Below are 17659 nucleotides of genomic sequence, written 5' to 3' on the forward strand. Positions count from 1 at the left end.
AGTTCTAATATGTATTAAATGTAGTTGGTAATTATTTATAAAATACCAGATCATCTGCACATGATGCAATGTATTTCTATCAAAGTTTGCACATTCTTTCATGTGTATTTTGATTTAGAAATGACATTATCAGCTTCTTCAAGAACCTATATCATTCACTGCCCTCAGAGATCCTTAAATACATCTGAGTATATATATTAAAATCAATGAAATTTTTGTTGTTTGGCTGAAATGAAACTCCACCAAAAATCAGCATAACAAAATGTGCAGTGGAATTTTGCTTTTGTTCTTAAATTGATTTATGAGTATAGATAAAATCATGATCTTTCATAATTAAAGGGTTAAAGGAAGCACATCAGTCTCTTACAATAAGTTCATTTCCCCAATGGCTCAGAGACATTTGCTAATCATTTTGTTTGCTGACAGAAAAATGTGATTCAAAATGTCTAAGAATTCCAAGTTCAGCACTATCTATTTCACCGCCTTCTTAATCACATATTCTATTTAAAAAAACAGCAGGATAATGTGATAAATATATAGCTATATATAGAAATTTTTATTGCAATTATCAAATAAATGTTGGTCTTAGATTAAAATAGTTTCATTCAAACATAAAATGTATGTATCAATGATTTAAATGTTATAAACTATTGAAATGTAATTCATTTCCAAAGGAAATGCTATTAATTCCTACTAACAGTAATTGTGTCTTACATAGTAAGTCCGTCTGTTTTTAAGACTTCTACACACTCCAACACGAGTGGGATTTATAAAATCAAAGTCTTTGACCTTAGCAGCCAGTACTCATTATTAGTATCATGTAATCAAATCAGGGTGAAAGCAAAAAAGTATAAACAGGAGAAGGAAAATTGAAGAAAATAGACAAAATATGCCTTACTATTCTCAGGAAAGAAGATTTGAATCACTTTTGATTAGAAACTAGAAAATGTTTTGGTTATAGATTTCCATGTACTGTAACTAACTGCCTGATAGAAATACTGTAATGAACTGAATTAGGTTTCACATTAAATCATATAAACATACAGGACAATCTTTTCCAAATTCCATTTTAATCAGGACACAATTCATGTTAAGAATTATCCCTATTATATCCACTGGTCTATGAGTTAACCAGGGCAGGGACCAACTCTAGTTTGTCTGTAGTTCTAAATCCAGCTCCTAACACAGTGCCAGTTAGAATAGATCATACCATGTCTATTATTTCAGGCTAGCTAAGGATAGTCTCTCTCTTCAAAATCAGGCTAAGAAGTACTTTCTCCAACTCTTCCTTAACCAGCCATACTCTATTAATCTTAACACATTGAAAATTTTACATTAAGCTGACTTTAAAATTTTAAAATGTATTTATACTTAATTTGAAATGAAAATACTTTTAAGGAAAGGACAGGAACAATATTTCTACTCTCCCTTGTATTGTCTATTAAGAAATATGACATGGACTTGAGACAAGTGTTGAAGAAAAGCTTTAGAGAGAGGCAAACAAGAAATAGAAATAATTTGGCATTGTCACTAAAGAATGACAACTTATTCCAGTAATATTTCCTTATCATATGTGCTGACAATGCAAACAAATGATTAAGCTTTTGGTATGCAGTGGACACTCACACCAATACAGAAGTGTTTTCAGTGTTAGAAATCCTCTTAATGGTCTGCCCATGCCTTTCCTCAACAGTACAAGGCTACAGTTAAGTTGCATTATTATTATTTTTTAATTTGTAGAAAATGATCCATCCCTAAATAACAACAAAAAGCACATCAGTCTCATCCTATATAATTCCTTCTTTTACATTAGGTGAAAAGTGACCAATGGAAAGTCTTCTTGGATGGAGTCTGAACATCTTTTGACTAATGGTGTGATGGCAGAAATATCAAACATTTGCTAAAAACAAGTTCCATCTTTTTGAACTTCAACTAAAATTGATAACACATGTTAGTACCAAGTTCTGAGCAGGACTGTGCCCCCAGCTTTCTGCTACTTTGAAGATCAGAGACTCTCTCACCTTCTCTTGTTTAAGACCATCAAGCTCAAAACCACGCCATTAAAATTGTTTATGGCTTAATTCAAATAAATGATAATATAATTATTGAATAAAGGACTTTCTCTAACTTGAAAATGATACATTATAATAGACTTAGTGTTTCAAAGCACATAATTAATAGCAATAATAAAAAATTATCTTTGAGCCGAAAAGGAATTGTTTTCAAGAATTTTCTTCTACACTCCCAGATTAACTGGTAAAATCTCAAACTCAACCAGAAGTGGTAATTTAGATTGCATAGTTCTATTCCACCTAAGAACATATTCTTATGGAATCTTATTTGATCTTACAAGGACCTGGAAGTAGTAAAGTAGAACTGCTAATTCCATGTTACAAGTGAAGAGAGTGAGTATCTGGGAGTGGTTTGATTTATCAGATGTCTCACAAACCAGTAGAGCTGAATCAGAATTTGAACTCTGACCGTCTGATTCTTAATCCAGATACCAATATGCTTTCTCTTCTTCTTTAAATACAATTTGTTCATTAAATTATAAGCTCTGTATATCTAGGTGTGCATGTGTGTGTTTCTGAACTTTTCAGGTAGATTGTTTTAGCAGTCATATACTCTCAGGAAACAAAGAAAATGATAGGAGTGTATTAAATAATTTATTTGGTGACAAAATTGCCTTGTTTACATATTAAATACAACTTATTAACTTTATTCTAAGGCATTTCTATTTCCTCTCAGTTGTAACAGGATGCCAGACTTAGAGCTTTTAAATATGCCACTAAAAGAGTTCAAAATCTAATTCTAGGTCTGCTACTCTATTATGCTTGCACTATATGAGATGACTGGGATTTATATAGTCAGATTTGGCAGTCTCTTACATGCTTATTTGACCAAGGAGATATATGAAATTTAGAACTTTCACTCTAAGAATAAGGCAGCTGTAATTCATATTAGAATGTTACAGACTCCTACTTGAATAAGACATTTAATGTATAATATCTGCGATTTTTAAAGGTCCTTTTTTTTCTTAATGCATTTTTTCCTGCATTTTGATCTCAGGGGTTGTTTTATGGATTTCTTTGCCAGGTGACCATAATTCATATTTGATTATTCCATTTATATCTAAAGAAGATCTTCTTTATATATATATATATATATATATATATATATATATATATATATATGTATATATATATATATCTTTATATCTAAAGAAGATCTTCTACAATAATTATGGTTTAATTTTGCTTATCATTCAGTAAATGAACTTATAGGAAACAGCTAGCAAAACCAAATAGGATAATAATAACTCATAACACTGGGAACAAAAAAAATTAAGAATTTTGAAAATTGAGAGTTAAAAGAAGAATGGATACATAAGTACAAGTGAGTTTCCTCTCCCAATGGGCTCAAGATCTGAAGGACAACCACTTGGTGAGAATGATATGGAGGAAAATAAAAGGTTAAATGACTATTAAAAACCCAGTGAGACATGATTCTATAATTCTAAGGATATTAAGTAGGATACTCTATAGATATGGTCTTGCCCTGAAGGAACAAATATTTCATAGTTTTTCCCAATCCTTAGTATTTTTATTATTAAATATTAATAGTGTTTTTATTATTCATTTTTAAAAATTAAAAAGACATTTTTCATCAGAAATTATTTTAGTGTTACAACTAATGTAGCCTCATTTTTAAGAGTACAGAGGGAAAAATATGCTTCTAACAAGACTTAATATGGGCTTATAGTTTATGGTTAAGTTCTCCTACATTGTTAAATTCTTAACCACACTTATTATATTAAAAAACTCTATAGGAAATCAAGGTATATTTCAATTATACCATGCTCTTGTGAGTAAGGAATTGCCTTTTTACTCATACAAAAGTGATAATAGGTATTAGTGCCATTTGGAAAGTGCTCCACGTAATGTTAAAGAAAAATATCATTGTGAAAAATATAATGTGCAATGTATGTTGGTAACCACAGAATATATAAATTATCCCCTAAAGGATGCCAAATTCCCTGCCATATGCTGTCTTTCACTCTAAGAAGTCTGCTACTGCGAATTTAGCTTATTCTTCATCTTGTGCCCCCAAATCTTGAGAAAAACAACATCCCAGAGCATTCTCAAGAGGTTTTCATTGGGACTGGAGCCAAAAATCACATATCTGTCTCATGGAATCACTTTTGAGCCTGGATGGAGAAATCATCATGGAAATAAGTTCATATCTCTGTCGCAGGCTGTAAGCCAGAGCTTCCCCAGAGTAGTCAAGAATCCATCTGGGACTCTAGATGAGAATTTGAAATCCACAGAGAATGGGGAAAAGGGTTTGGGTCTAATGTGATTCCAATCTTTACAGCTCAGAAGCATTCCCAAAACTCTCATAATTTCCCTAAAGCCAGGGGGGTAAATATTTGGAAGCTTAAATGAAACTAGTGAACAATAAAAGAAAAGGCAGCTAGCCAGGAGTTCTCAGCAATTTCTGTCAAAATTGAGTCATTGTTTTTTCCTTGCTACTCTACATAACAGAAAGTTCTATACAATTCACTTAACTGTAGTTTAATCAGCATGTATTACTATAGTCCAACATTTAGATCTTAAATTTTAAAGCTTTTTAAGATCTAGAATAGCACTGTCAAAATAATACTAGTTAAATGTCTTTGGTCTCTTGTCAAAGAAATACATGTTAATATTAATACACTGAGGTTTTGTTTTTGTTTTTTGATTTTTTTTGTTTCATTTTGTTTTGCTTTGTTTTTGGTTAGGACTAATAGGTACTCATGAAAAAAGACCAAAATTCTTAAATTATTGACTTTGGGTTTGAACAACCTCTGCTCAACATACACAAAATTGGTCTTATGACTTCACTTACTTTTAGTAACAACACCCTCCAGTCGAATGATATTGGGATGGTCAAACTGTCCCATAATGCTTGCTTCTCCTAAGAAGTCTCTCCTCTGCTTTTCTGTGTAGCCCACTTTCAGGGTCTTGATGGCCACTGAAATCTCTTTTTTTGAAGGAAGTTTTAAGCGACCACTGCACACCTCTCCAAATTCACCTGTTAGAACGCAGAAGAACAAAACAAGAAAAGGCAAGAAATTATATTATAAAAAATCATCAGCAGGGAGCAACTGTTTCCTCTCAATAATTCCAATTCAATAATTGACCTGCAAGATGTACACTTGTAGGCCTCCAAATTATTTTGGAAGTTGGTAATAAGAAACCCCAGGACATCCACACCCTGGTGGAAAATGGACCTTGTGATGTCTCATGTATTTTGAAGTACTACACTATGAATAATGACATATGAAAGAATAAGAGGGAAGTCAAAAGTTATATTTATTAGATGTTTTCATTCCTTGTTCTCATAGCTACCTTTTCCTCAGGATAATCAACCAGCACCAGCACCAATATAATGGGTTAAACACTGGATTAAATTTCAGACGTTTATCAGTATTCTGTTTTTACCAGGGCCAATTTAGCTATAAATTCCAGCTCTCTGAAAATGGGAATAAAAAAAATAAGCTATCAAGTCATTTTATGGAGTAGGGTGTGTTGTATTATTCACATACTAGTTGTAAAGTTCTCTGGGGCTCTGGAAAGAGAAAAATAATCTAACAGTATTGAATCGTATCTAAAGAATTATTGTAGAAATATTTTCTTAGATCCAGTGTCTTCAATAAAAAAGTTGTCTTAAATGCACAATCAGAATTTGTTGAATATGGAGTGTTGCTGACTTTTACGTAGTCTAATTTAATTGATATAAAATTGCCTAGAACTAGTTTGGTCACTATCTTCACATACATTGTTATTGAGAAGATTCACCCATAATGATTTCATTTGATTTTGAGCTCCTTGAGAGCAGAGACCCTTTACATTCATTTCTCTGTCTCCACTGCTGCCACAGTGATTGCCATAAAGTAGTGCCACGTATTGATTGTTCCTCATTCAAGGAAGAAATCTTAATATTGTCCGGATTATTAGACGGGTTTTGTACAACATTTAAAAAATAGTTTTTAACAGCAAATGAAAGGTTTTTCTGAAAAGAAAAATTACATGATCAATTTTTAGGCTCTCTATGGAATGGAAAAAGATTTTTGGTCCAACCTTTTCACAGTGAGTTTTTGTACAGGGCCCAGGCCCCATGAGTCCGCCAGAAAGAAGGTGTCAAGTAGTGAGATACTTCTCTATTTTTCATCCAAGTAAGTCCTTCAACCCACAAAAGCAGCAGGTTGTCCTAATGATTTATCAACTGCATCCCTACAAATGACTTGCTTCTCTCCAGGAGGTTCTAAACTCCCTTAGACTTGACCCTCCCTTGTTCAGGAATCCAGTCTTGCCACTGTTTTCAAAACAATGACTTGTACTATGACTTGTCAAAGTCACTTAATGTCCAAAAGCAGGTATTCATACATTTATTTAATAAATATTCATCAATTGGCAACTGTATTACAGATACTATGAAAAACACGGAGATATAATGATAATAAAGGCAGATCTAATTTCTTCCCCTCAAGGAAGTACAGAGATGATAGTAATATCTGCAGCTAGAGTGTTTTTTAGGATTATGGGGAGAATTAGGGGCAGAACTTGAGAACACTCAATGATCTTTTTTTAAATCAAAGGAAGAATATGCCATTATAGATGTGTGAGCATTAGGAGAAGTTATGATGCAAAGTAAATCATTGTTAAAATTTGTAAACAAGACTAAGAGTTTCTTTCTTTATGCAGGGCTATCAGAACATTGCCCAAAACCCCAGTTCACTTTGTGTAAACATTAAGTTTGGGCAAACCATAAGGAGGCACCCATCATGAATTTTCATATTCTGAAAAAAAGTTCTGCCATTATCATGGATCAATAGGGTGTAATGGATTGTGTTTTAAATTTGGAAGTCATGACCATTTATTCTAACTGACAAGTCAATTGTTAGCTTACAGGACAGACAGTACAGAACTGTGAGATAGAGCATGGATTCTGGAGTCGGATTGTCTAGGGTCTAATTCAGCCTCTGTCACTTATTACCTGTGTGATTTTGAGTGACTGTCTTAACCTCTCTGTGCTTTTGTCTCTTTATCTATAACATAGGGACACCAATTTTGTCTACTTCATAAAATTTTTGTGCAGTTAAAGGAATTAATGTACATAGAATGCACTTAGAATGCACTTAGAAGAGAGCCAGACACATAGTAAGTGTCATCTAAGTGTTAGTCGTTCTTTCTTCTCTGAGTTCAAACCTACTTTAAGAAGGATAAATATCTGTCTACTTCTTAAGAGTTAGATCAAGGTGAAGAATAAATACTAATGTTCTTTTTAAAATGTCAAATTCTGTATTAATGTAAAAAGAGATGGCTGTGATGATCACGGTGATAACAAGCTTAATGTCATATTGGACAAGTATTTGTAAAGGAAAGAATGTTGTGCAAGTACCTCACTAGGGAGATCAAGGGGAAGAGTTTGAATTTCAAGTGGCCCAATTAGTGTTTCTTCCTTTGTTCTCAGTGGGAGAGCTGGATATATGGACATGTTATCTACCTTCAAAATTCAGAAAATGGTGCTTCAGTAATGCTAGTATTTAAAAAAGTCATAAAGTTTAGAAATGTGATTATTTTATCTGATAAATACTAGAAATTGTCACAAATATATTATACTAGACATAGAAATGTTACATATTAATTCAATTCTCTTTATAATAACTGTTCTTAAAAGAACAGTGTTGGAAAAATAACAAAGACTGGACAAACACAATGCCTGATTTTTCCATCTAGCCAATTTTACATGGTTCAATTAACTTTGCACCTGTAAGAAACAAAATTTAGATCCTGTCATTTATAAATAAAAGCAGAGCTACAAGAAGTTCATTTGAGAAGATACTACTTGATTTTTTAAATAATTAAGTGCATCAGTGTTTATTTGCCCTTTGAAATAAAATATGCTTTATGAGAATGGGTACACTGTATTTTGATTTAAGGTACACAATGCACAATTGCTCAAAATAAAATTTCTTATGCTAATTTCATTTAAAACAGGAAATAATGCACTTGTGTTTAAGTGGAATGACCCTATGCACTAGTCAAAGCCCATTCTCCTTCTACTGTTTTAATAAGAGAAGACTAATAAAAAGACACACTGAACAATGCTGTTGTGTCAGCTAAGCACTATACATGAATTATCTCGATTAATCTTCAAAAAAATCTTAGAAGGCACTATTGTGATCATTAGTGTCTAACATAAACTTTGAAGTTGAAAAGTACAAGCTTCAGATTTTGGCTTCCTAATTAATATCTATGTGACCATGGGCCATTCATATTTTCAGCTTTTGTTTCCTCATCTGGTGAAATGGAGATAATAATACCTATTTAAAGGTCTAATAAAATTAAAATCATGTGAATGTCTAGCACAGAATAGGAATTAAATATTTTCTACCTTCAGGAAACCTTGAAATAATGGTTGGATTGAGGAGTAAAATTAGGAATTTTGGTCATTATGAATTCCTCACTAACAAAATTATACTACCTTGAGAAATTATACTACCTTGAGAAAGTTAAGTCATGCCTCAATTTTAATTTTGTAATTTGCAATATGGGTATAATTCTTCTGGTTATTCAATGTATAAATGAGAGTTTCTGTTATATCTATTTCTTTGAATAAAATTTTTGACAGAAAACTAAAGAGTTAGTCTAGTCTAAAGAATATAGTCTTCCTGTATATTTAATTGACTGTGAAAGTTCTGTCATTGAATAAAAGATTCAGCCTTTTAACAATAGAAGATAGGTGCTAATCAATTTAGCATGATTACTAATTTTTTTGTGGACAACATTATTTTTTTTTAATTTTAAAAGGTATAGGAAGTGGGTAAGAGTATAAATGAAAGAAGGCTGGTCATGAGTGGACTGTGATTGAAGTTGCTGTAGAAATGGTTACATGCAGGTTCATTATACTATTTTACAATTTCATCTATTTTTGTAGACATTTAAAATTTTACAAAACAAAATGTTAATAAATGATAGCCTTCAAAATCTTGATTTCATATTCTATCTTGGTAATGACAAATCATTTAAAGGCTAATCAAGACAGACTAGAATTGGGAGTGCATTTTATAAAGAAATCTTCCAGGTGAAGCATAACCAACCTTGAAGATATATATATTTGGAGACAAAATAGGCACAGTTTTATAGCCCTTAATGTGGCAAATGAGACTATCGGCTGCAAAACTCTGAAAATGTAGCAATGTCTAATTTTTTACAAATATGTTTGAAGAAAGAAAGGAAAAAGAGCATCTGTTTTAATCTTTAATGAGCATCAAGGATTATTAAGTGATTCAGTACAAATAGCCTTTCCCTTTATCTCATTGATCAGATACCATTTTTAATGAGTATGCTTTGTCTCACACTACTATGTTCTAGATACCTGGCTTTGTCAATAACATCTGTATGTATAAGCTTTTATTAATGCAGAAGGCCCCATATTTCAAGGTCACAATATGTCTGACCTTCTGGACATTGGCTGACCTTCTCTCATCACATTCTCCAGTTGAGTGTGCAAAGTCTTTTGCTGCATATGCTATGACAGCTTCCATGCTGGAGAACAGTGCACTCTTGTGGGGCAGCATTAAAACCTGCATGACAAAACCCCTCTGCACCATGGAGCAGTTGACAAAGCAGAACTATACAAATGAAAGAGTAATCAATATATATCTGGATTAATTTAGGCTAAATTAACATAGATGTACAGTGAATGTGTGTATTCTTAAGTCTTAGATTGTGAAAAAAGAAGTACTTATTCTAGTTTCCTTTTATGAATTGCTAGTTTCATATTTTCATATTACCTGCACATGTGAATTTTAGGAGGCTATAACATTAAGAAAATTAGAAGAGAAGATTTATGAAACTATCATTTTATTTAGATAATATATGAATTACTCAGATTACCCTGCTTGAATAGTAAATACTACTTGATTTATAAATAATTCTTTAGTACATAGAAAAAGAAACAGAAAATTATATGCACATTTGTGTAAAAAAGCATCAGTCATATATAGAGTACTTGCAGAAAATGTGATCTGATATGGTATGCCTAATTCAAAAAGTTCATTTTTCATTCTTTCACTCTATTTCCCACATAGACATAACTAGTTTGTGTTTGTTTTTAGAACAATATTGAAGAATGAGATGACTGTGTACAATTATTGTACATTATTTTTACTTTTGAGTAGTAGTTTTATTCAAATGCACACTGCATATTCTGTGGATGCCATATGTTTATGTGTAATTTTATAAAATACTGTTATTTTATAAATATATTTTTTTGGAAATACTCAACTGCTGTTAATAATATCTATAATTTTTTGGAAATATGCAACTGTGACACCTATTAACACTCCATAGGTGTTTTTAATGAATTTGTGATTGAGCAAATTAATAATTAGAACAAAAGTATGTCTATATGAAAACAAGCTTCAACACAAATACTTTAAAACTATATACCATTACAAGCAAGTATTAAAATGGAGCACTTCACATTATTTAAACAATCCTCTCAATATAGTTGTGATAGAATTTGAATAAAATATGTCATTTTTAATTTTATTTTGTGTTGTCTTTGTTTTTTAATTCCAAAGAAGATTCTAGAATTACTTTTTCTCCACAAATCAAAATTTTCACTTAGTGGGCTCATTTAAAGTAAGACACACTTTTATCCTGTTATCCCCATTTAGCCAGATAGACTTTGTGACACATGATCAGCATAGCCATGGAGAGATTGAGCTGCGGCGGCTGCCCGCTCTGAAATTCAATAAATAGAAAGCTGGCCGTGGTCTCTGAGTCTGTAGGTCTGGCACCTTTGAAATCATTACATTCCATTAAATACTCCTTCATTTATTTACTGCCTGCCTTTCATCATGAAGTCAGAAAATGTCCCTTTTCATAGCAATATACTTTGGCCTGAGAACCTGAGCAGTCAATCTCAGGCAGCATTCTTATGCATAGCTGTAGACTTGTAATTAACATACTTAGGTTGACAGTGGGATTACTGTGGTGGTTACCTGCTCCAACAACTTTGTCAATGGATATGTTGGTGGCATCCAATTCCTTAGCAAACTCATGAACTGCTTGGGTAGGGTCTTCGTAAGTGTGCGGGTCAACGTAAGTCCTGAGACCTGGAAGTTTTACTGTTTAAGGAAAGGAAGAAAGGCATTTAGAAAGAAAGGCATTTATAAAACCTTTACCATGCGAATTTATTTATTTATTTATTTATTTTTATTTATTTTTTTGTGCGGTACGCGGGCCTCTCACTGTTGTGGCCTCTCCCGTTGTGAAGCACAGGCTCCAGACGCGCAGGCTCAGCGGCCATGGCCCACGGGCCCAGCCGCTCCGCGGCATGTGGGATCCTCAGAGACCGGGGCACGAACCCGTGTCCCCTGCATCGGCAGGCGGACTCTCAACCACTGCGCCACCAGGGAAGCCCCATGAGAATTTATGATAACATTATTGGTTTTTTAAAAAATCCCCATGACATTAAACTGTAATGAAACATAAAGAGGTACCACAATGAACTTTCTCTGTAAAAACACTAGAAGGAAAATGGACATTCAAGGAGGGGATTCTTGAGGAGACAAAAATGGTTCAGAATTGAGTAGGTCTAGTAATTTCTACCAGTAGCAGCAGTGTGTGAATGCCATCACACTATCACACATTTGTGACTCTGTAAACAGTGCGGTAACCAAATATCTATTATAGTGCCACATGTGACAATAAAGGAAAGCTTGTGACTTACTTTCATCAGGTGGAATAGCTGATGTAATTAGAGGATATAAAACGGCATGTCTTTCATCTGACACGATTCTGCTTTTATTAACAGTCACAATCAAAATCCCCCACTGCATTTATAGATTTACGTTAAGCTGTGAGTTTACGTATACATAATATGGGTATTATATGTATATACTAGTATAGTTTCAATTAACTGAAATCTTATTATGTAGCTTTTCAACATGGTTGAAAGCAATATAAGTGTTCTCTATAAGTTTAATAATTGTGGTAAGGAGCTAAATTCCAAACATAAATCATATTTATAGCTTATTAAATATAAACTTTCTTCATAGTATATTTATTTATTGAATTTTTCTGAAGGTGAAAAATTTTCATGATGTTCTGCAATTAAAATAGCAAAGACAAAAGATACAGGAGAATCATTTTGGATTTGATATAATATTAATAAAATTCCTATCATTTGGAAATATAATTCATATTTGAAACAATTTGGAATGTTCAAGAAACTAACTTTCTCTGAAAGAAAACTAAATTTTTAAAAAGGAAACCTAAAATCTATTAAAGTATATAAACATGCTCTAACATTAAAGGACACCGTAATTTAACTGCCACAGTATATATACTAATAATATTGATTTTGATTTTAATTTTCATAATGGTGAATAATATTAGTAAAATTATTTTAGCAAGGGAAATGGATTCTTTCTTTTTTTTAATCACTTTTTCCCAAGTTTATTGAAATATTATTGACATAACATTGTGTATGTTTAAAGTGTACAATGTGATCGTTTGATACACATATATATTGTGAAATATTTACCACAATAATATTAAAACATTCCTCATCTCACATTGTTACCTTGGTTGTTGTTGTTGTTAGCATGAGAATGTTAAAACTCTACTCTCGTAGCAACTTCCTAGTGTACAATACAATAATGTTAACTAGAGTCACCATGCAGCACCTTAGATCCCCAGAATTTGTTCATCTTCTAACTGAAAGCTTGTACTGTTTGACCAACATCTCCCCATCCCTCAGCCCCTGGCAACCACCATACTAATTTCTGTTTCTATGAGTTTGATATTTTTAGATTCCACATGTGAGTTCATAAAGCATTTGTCTTTCTCTCTCTGTCTTATTTCATTTAGCCAAATGCCTTCAAGGTCCATCCATGTTGTCACAAATGGTAGGATTTCCTTCTTTTATATGGATAAATAATATTCCATTCTATAAATATACCTCATTTTCTTTATCCATTCATCTGTCAGTGGACACTTAGGTTATTTCCATGTCTTGACTGTTGTGAAGAATGCTATAGTAAACATGGAGGTGCAGATATACCTTTGAGATAGTGATTTAATTTCCTTTCAATATATACCCATCAGTAGGATTGCTGAATCATATTGTAGTTGTATTTTTAATTTTTTGAGAACCCTCTATACTCTTCCAATATTGGTGATACCAATTTATATTCCCACCAACAGTGCACCAGATTTCCTTTTCTACACATCCTTGTCAGCATTTGTTATCTTTTGTCTTTTTGAGAATAGTCATGCTAACAGATGTGAGACAGTATCTCATTGTGATTTTGATTTGCATATGCCTGATGGTTAGTGATATAGAGCTCCTTTTTATGTACTTGTTAGCCATTTCCATGTGTTCTTTGGAAAAAAATGTCTATTCATGTCTTTTGCCCATTTTCTAATTGGATTGCTTGGGGTTTTGCTGTTGAGTTCCTTATGTATTTTGGGTATTAACCCCTTATCAGATATATGGTTTGCAAATATTTTTACCATTCTATAGATTCCTTTTTCTTTCCTTAATTGTTTCTTCTGCTGTGCAGAAGATTTTTAGTTTAATGTAGTAATGCTTGTTGATTTTTGCATTTGTTGCTGGTGTTTTGGGGTTCATATCCAAAAATATCATTGCTAAGACCTATGTCAATGAGCTTTTTCTCTATTTTCGTTCTAAAAGTTTTATAAGTTCAGGTCTTATGTTGAAGTCCTTAATTCACAAAATGAGTTACATTTTGTGAGTGATGTAAGATGACGGTGTGGTTTCATTCTTTTGCAAATGAATATCCAGTTCTCCCAACATCATTTAGTGAAGAAACTATCATTTCCTTATTGAGTATTCTTGGTTCCCTAGTTGGCCATATGCATGAGTTTATTTCTGGGCTCTCAAACCTGCTCCATTGGTCTATGTGTCTGTTTTATGCCAGTACCATACTGTGTTTATTACTATAGCTTTGTGATATAATTTGAAATCTGGAAGTGTGATGCCTCCAGCTTTCAAAGATTGCTTTGACTATTTGAGGTCTTTGTAATTCCTTATGAAATTTGGGATAGCTCCTTCTACTCCTCTGAAAAATGCCATTGGAATTTTGATAGAGATTGCACTGGATCTATACATGGTTTAGGTACTGGGGCCATTTTGACAATATTAACTCTTTAGATCCATGAGCATGGGCTATCTTGCAGTTTATTTGTGTCATCTTCAATTTCTTTTTTTTAACATCTTTATTGAAGTATAATTGCTTTACAAGGGTGTGTTAGTTTTTGCTTTATATCAGAGTGAATCAGCTATACATATACATATATCACCATATCTCCTCCTTCTTGCATCTCTCTCCCACCCTTCCTAACCCACCCCTCTAGGTAGTCACAAAGCACCGAGCTGATCTCCCTGTGCTATGTGGCTGGTTCCCACTAGCTATCGATTTTACATTTGGTAGTGTATATATGTCCATGCAGCTCTCTCACTTTGTCCCAGCTTACACTTCCCCCTCCCCGTGTGCTCAAGTCCATTCTCTATGTCTGCATCTTTATTCCTGTCCTGTGCCTAGGTTCTTAAGAACCACTTTTTTTTTTTTTTAGATACCATATATATGTGTTAGCTTACAGTATTTGTTTTTCTCTCTCTGACTTACTTCACTCTGTATGACAGTCTCTAGGTCCATCCACCTCACTACAAATAACTCAATTTCATTTCTTTATATGGCTGAGTAATATTCCATTGTATAAATGTGCCACATCTTCTTTATCCATTCATCTGTCAATGGACACTTAGGTTGCTTCCATGTCCTGGCTATTGTAAATAGAGCTGCAGTGAACATTGTGGTACATGAATCTTTTTCAATTATGGTTTTCTCAGGGTATATGCCCAGTAGTGGGATTGCTGGGTCGTATGGTAGTTCTATTTGTAGTTGTTTAAGGAACCTCCATACTGCTCTCCATAGTGGCTGTATCAATTTACATTCCCACCAACAGTGCAAGAGGGTTCCCTTCTCTCCACACCCTCTCCAGCATTTATTGTGTATAGATTTTTTGATGATGGCCATTCTGACTGGTGTGAGGTGATACCTCACTGTGGTTTTGATTTGCATTTCTCTAATGATTAGTGATGTTGAGCATCCTTTCATGTGTTTGTTGGCAATCTGTATATCTTCTTTGGAGAAATGTCTATTTAGGTCTTCTGCCCATTTTTGGATTGGGTTGTTTGTTTTCTTGATATTGAGGTGCATGAGCTGCTTATAAATTTTGGAGATTAATCCTTTGTCAGTTGCTTCATTTGCAAATATTTTCTCCCATTCTGAGGGTTGTCTTTTCATCTTCTTTATGGTTTCCTTTGCTGTGCAAAGGCTTTTAAGTTTCATTAGGTGCAATTTGTTTATTTTTCTTTTAATTTCCATTACTCTAAGAGGTGGGTAAAAAAGGATCTTGCTGTGATTTATGTCATAGAGTGTTCTACTTATGTTTTCCTCTAGGAGTTTTATAGTGTCTGGCCTTCCATTTAGGTTTTCAATCCATTTTGAGTTTATTTTTGTGTATAGTGTTAGGGAGTGTTCTAATATCATTCTTTTACAGGTAGCTGTCCAGTTTTCCCAGCACCACTTATTGAAGAGGCTGTATTTTCTCCATTGTATATTCTTGCCTCCTTTATCAAAAATAAGGTGACCATATGTGTGTGGGTTTATCTCTGGGCTTTCTATCCTGTTCCATTGACCTACATTTCTGTTTTTGTGCCAGTACCATACCTTCTTGATTACCGTAACTTTGTAGTATAGTCTGAAGTCAGGGAGCCTGATTCCTCCAGTTCCATTTTTCCTTCTCAAGATTGCTTTCACTATTTAGGGTCTTTTGTGTTTCCAAATAAACTGTGAAATTTTTTGTTCTAGTTCTGTGAAAAATGCCATTGGCAGTTTGATAGGTATTGTACTAAATCTGTAGATTGCTTTCAGTAGTAGAGTCATTTTCACAATGTTGATTCCTCTGATCTAAGAACATGGTATATCTCTCCATCTGTTTGTATCATCTTTAATTTCTTCCATCACTGTCTTATAGTTTTCTGCATACAGGTCATTTGTCTCCTTAGGTAGGTTCATTCCTAGGAATTTTATCCTTTTTGTTGCAATGGCAAATGGGAGTGTTTTCATGATTTCTCTTTCAGATTTTTCATCATTAGTGTATAGGAATGCAAGAGATTTCTTTGCATTAATTTTGTATCCTGCTACTTTACCAAATTCATTGATTAGCTCTAATAGTTTTCTGGTAGCCTCTTTAGGATTCTCTATGTATAGTATCATGTCATCTGCAAACAGTGACAGTATTACTTTTTCTTTTCCAATTTGGATTCCTTTTATTTCTTTTTCTTCTCTGATTGCTGTGGCTAAAACTTTCAAAACTATGTTGAATAATAGTGGTGAAAGTGGACGACCTTGTCTTGTTCCTGATCTTAGAGGAAATGGTTTCAGTCTTTCACCATTGAGAATGATGTTGGCTGTGGGATTGTCATGTATAGCCTTTATTATGTTGAGGTAAGTTGCCTCTATGCCTACTTTCTGGAGGGTTTTTATATAAATGGGTGTTGAAATTTGTCAAAAGCTTTTTCTGCATCTATTGAGATGATCATATGGATTTTCTCCTTCAGTTTGTTCATATGGTTTATCACATTGGTTGATTTGCATATATTGAAGAATCCTTGCATTCCTAGGATAAGCCCCACTTGATCATGGTGTATGATCCTTTTAATGTTGGATTCTGGTTGCTAGTACTTTGTTGAGGATTTTTTCTTCTATGTTCATCAGTGATATTGGCCTGTAGTTTTCTTTCTTTGTGACATCTTTGTCTGGTTTTGGTATCAGGGTGATGGTGGCCTCGTAGAATGAATTTGGGAGTTTTCCTCCCTCTGCTATATTTTGGAAGAGTTTGAGGAGGATAGGTGTTAGCTCTTCTCTAAATGTTGGACAGAATTTGCCTGTGAATCCATCTGGTCCTGGGTTTTTGTTTGTTGGAAGATTTTTTTTTTTTTTTTTTTTTTTGCGGTACACGGGCCTCTCACTGTTGTGGCCTCTCCCGTTGTGAAGCACAGGCTCCAGATGCACAGGCTCAGTGGCCATGGCTCACAGGCCCAGCTGCTTCACAGCATGTGGGATCTTCCCGGACCAGCGCACGAACCTGTTATTTCCACTCTTTTATCTTCCAGGTCACGTATCCGTTCTTCTGCCTCAGTTATTCTGCTATTGATTCCTTCTAGAGAATTTTTAATTTCATTTTTTTTGTGTTGTTCATCATTGTTTGTTTGTTCTTTAGTTCTTCTAGGTCCTTGTTAAACATTTCTTGTATTTTCTCCATTCTATTTCCAAGATTTTGGATCATCTTTTCTAACATTACTCTGAATTCTTTTTCAGGTAGACTGCCTATTTCCTCTTCATATATTTGGTCTGGTGGTTTTTTACCTTGCTCCTTCATCTGCTGTGTGTTTCTCAGTCTTCTCATTTTGCTTAACTTACTGTGTTTGGGTTCTCCTTTTCACAGTCTGCAGTTTCATAGTTCCCGTTGTTTTTGGTGTCTGCCCCCAGTGGCTATGGTTGGTTCAG

The 17659-nt window shown here is 33.7% G+C and overlaps 1 protein-coding gene across 2 annotated transcripts in view; it reads right to left on the reverse strand.

The window, feature by feature from the left end:
• Positions 1 to 17659, reverse strand: part of EPHA3 (EPH receptor A3) — a gene marked incomplete at both ends in the record, with an annotated part of 362616 nt that overhangs the window by 45810 nt on the left and 299147 nt on the right. For both annotated transcript variants that reach the window (XM_082625509.1, XM_082625508.1), the window contains 2 exons: positions 4888 to 5073; positions 11057 to 11182. In XM_082625509.1, coding sequence (XP_082481635.1) covers positions 4888 to 5073; positions 11057 to 11182 — 312 coding nt within the window. The remainder of the gene's footprint in view (positions 1 to 4887; positions 5074 to 11056; positions 11183 to 17659) is intronic.

This window comes from Mesoplodon mirus (assembly GCF_964341445.2).
Source record: "Mesoplodon mirus genome assembly, chromosome: 6".
Lineage (NCBI taxonomy): Eukaryota > Metazoa > Chordata > Mammalia > Artiodactyla > Ziphiidae > Mesoplodon > Mesoplodon mirus.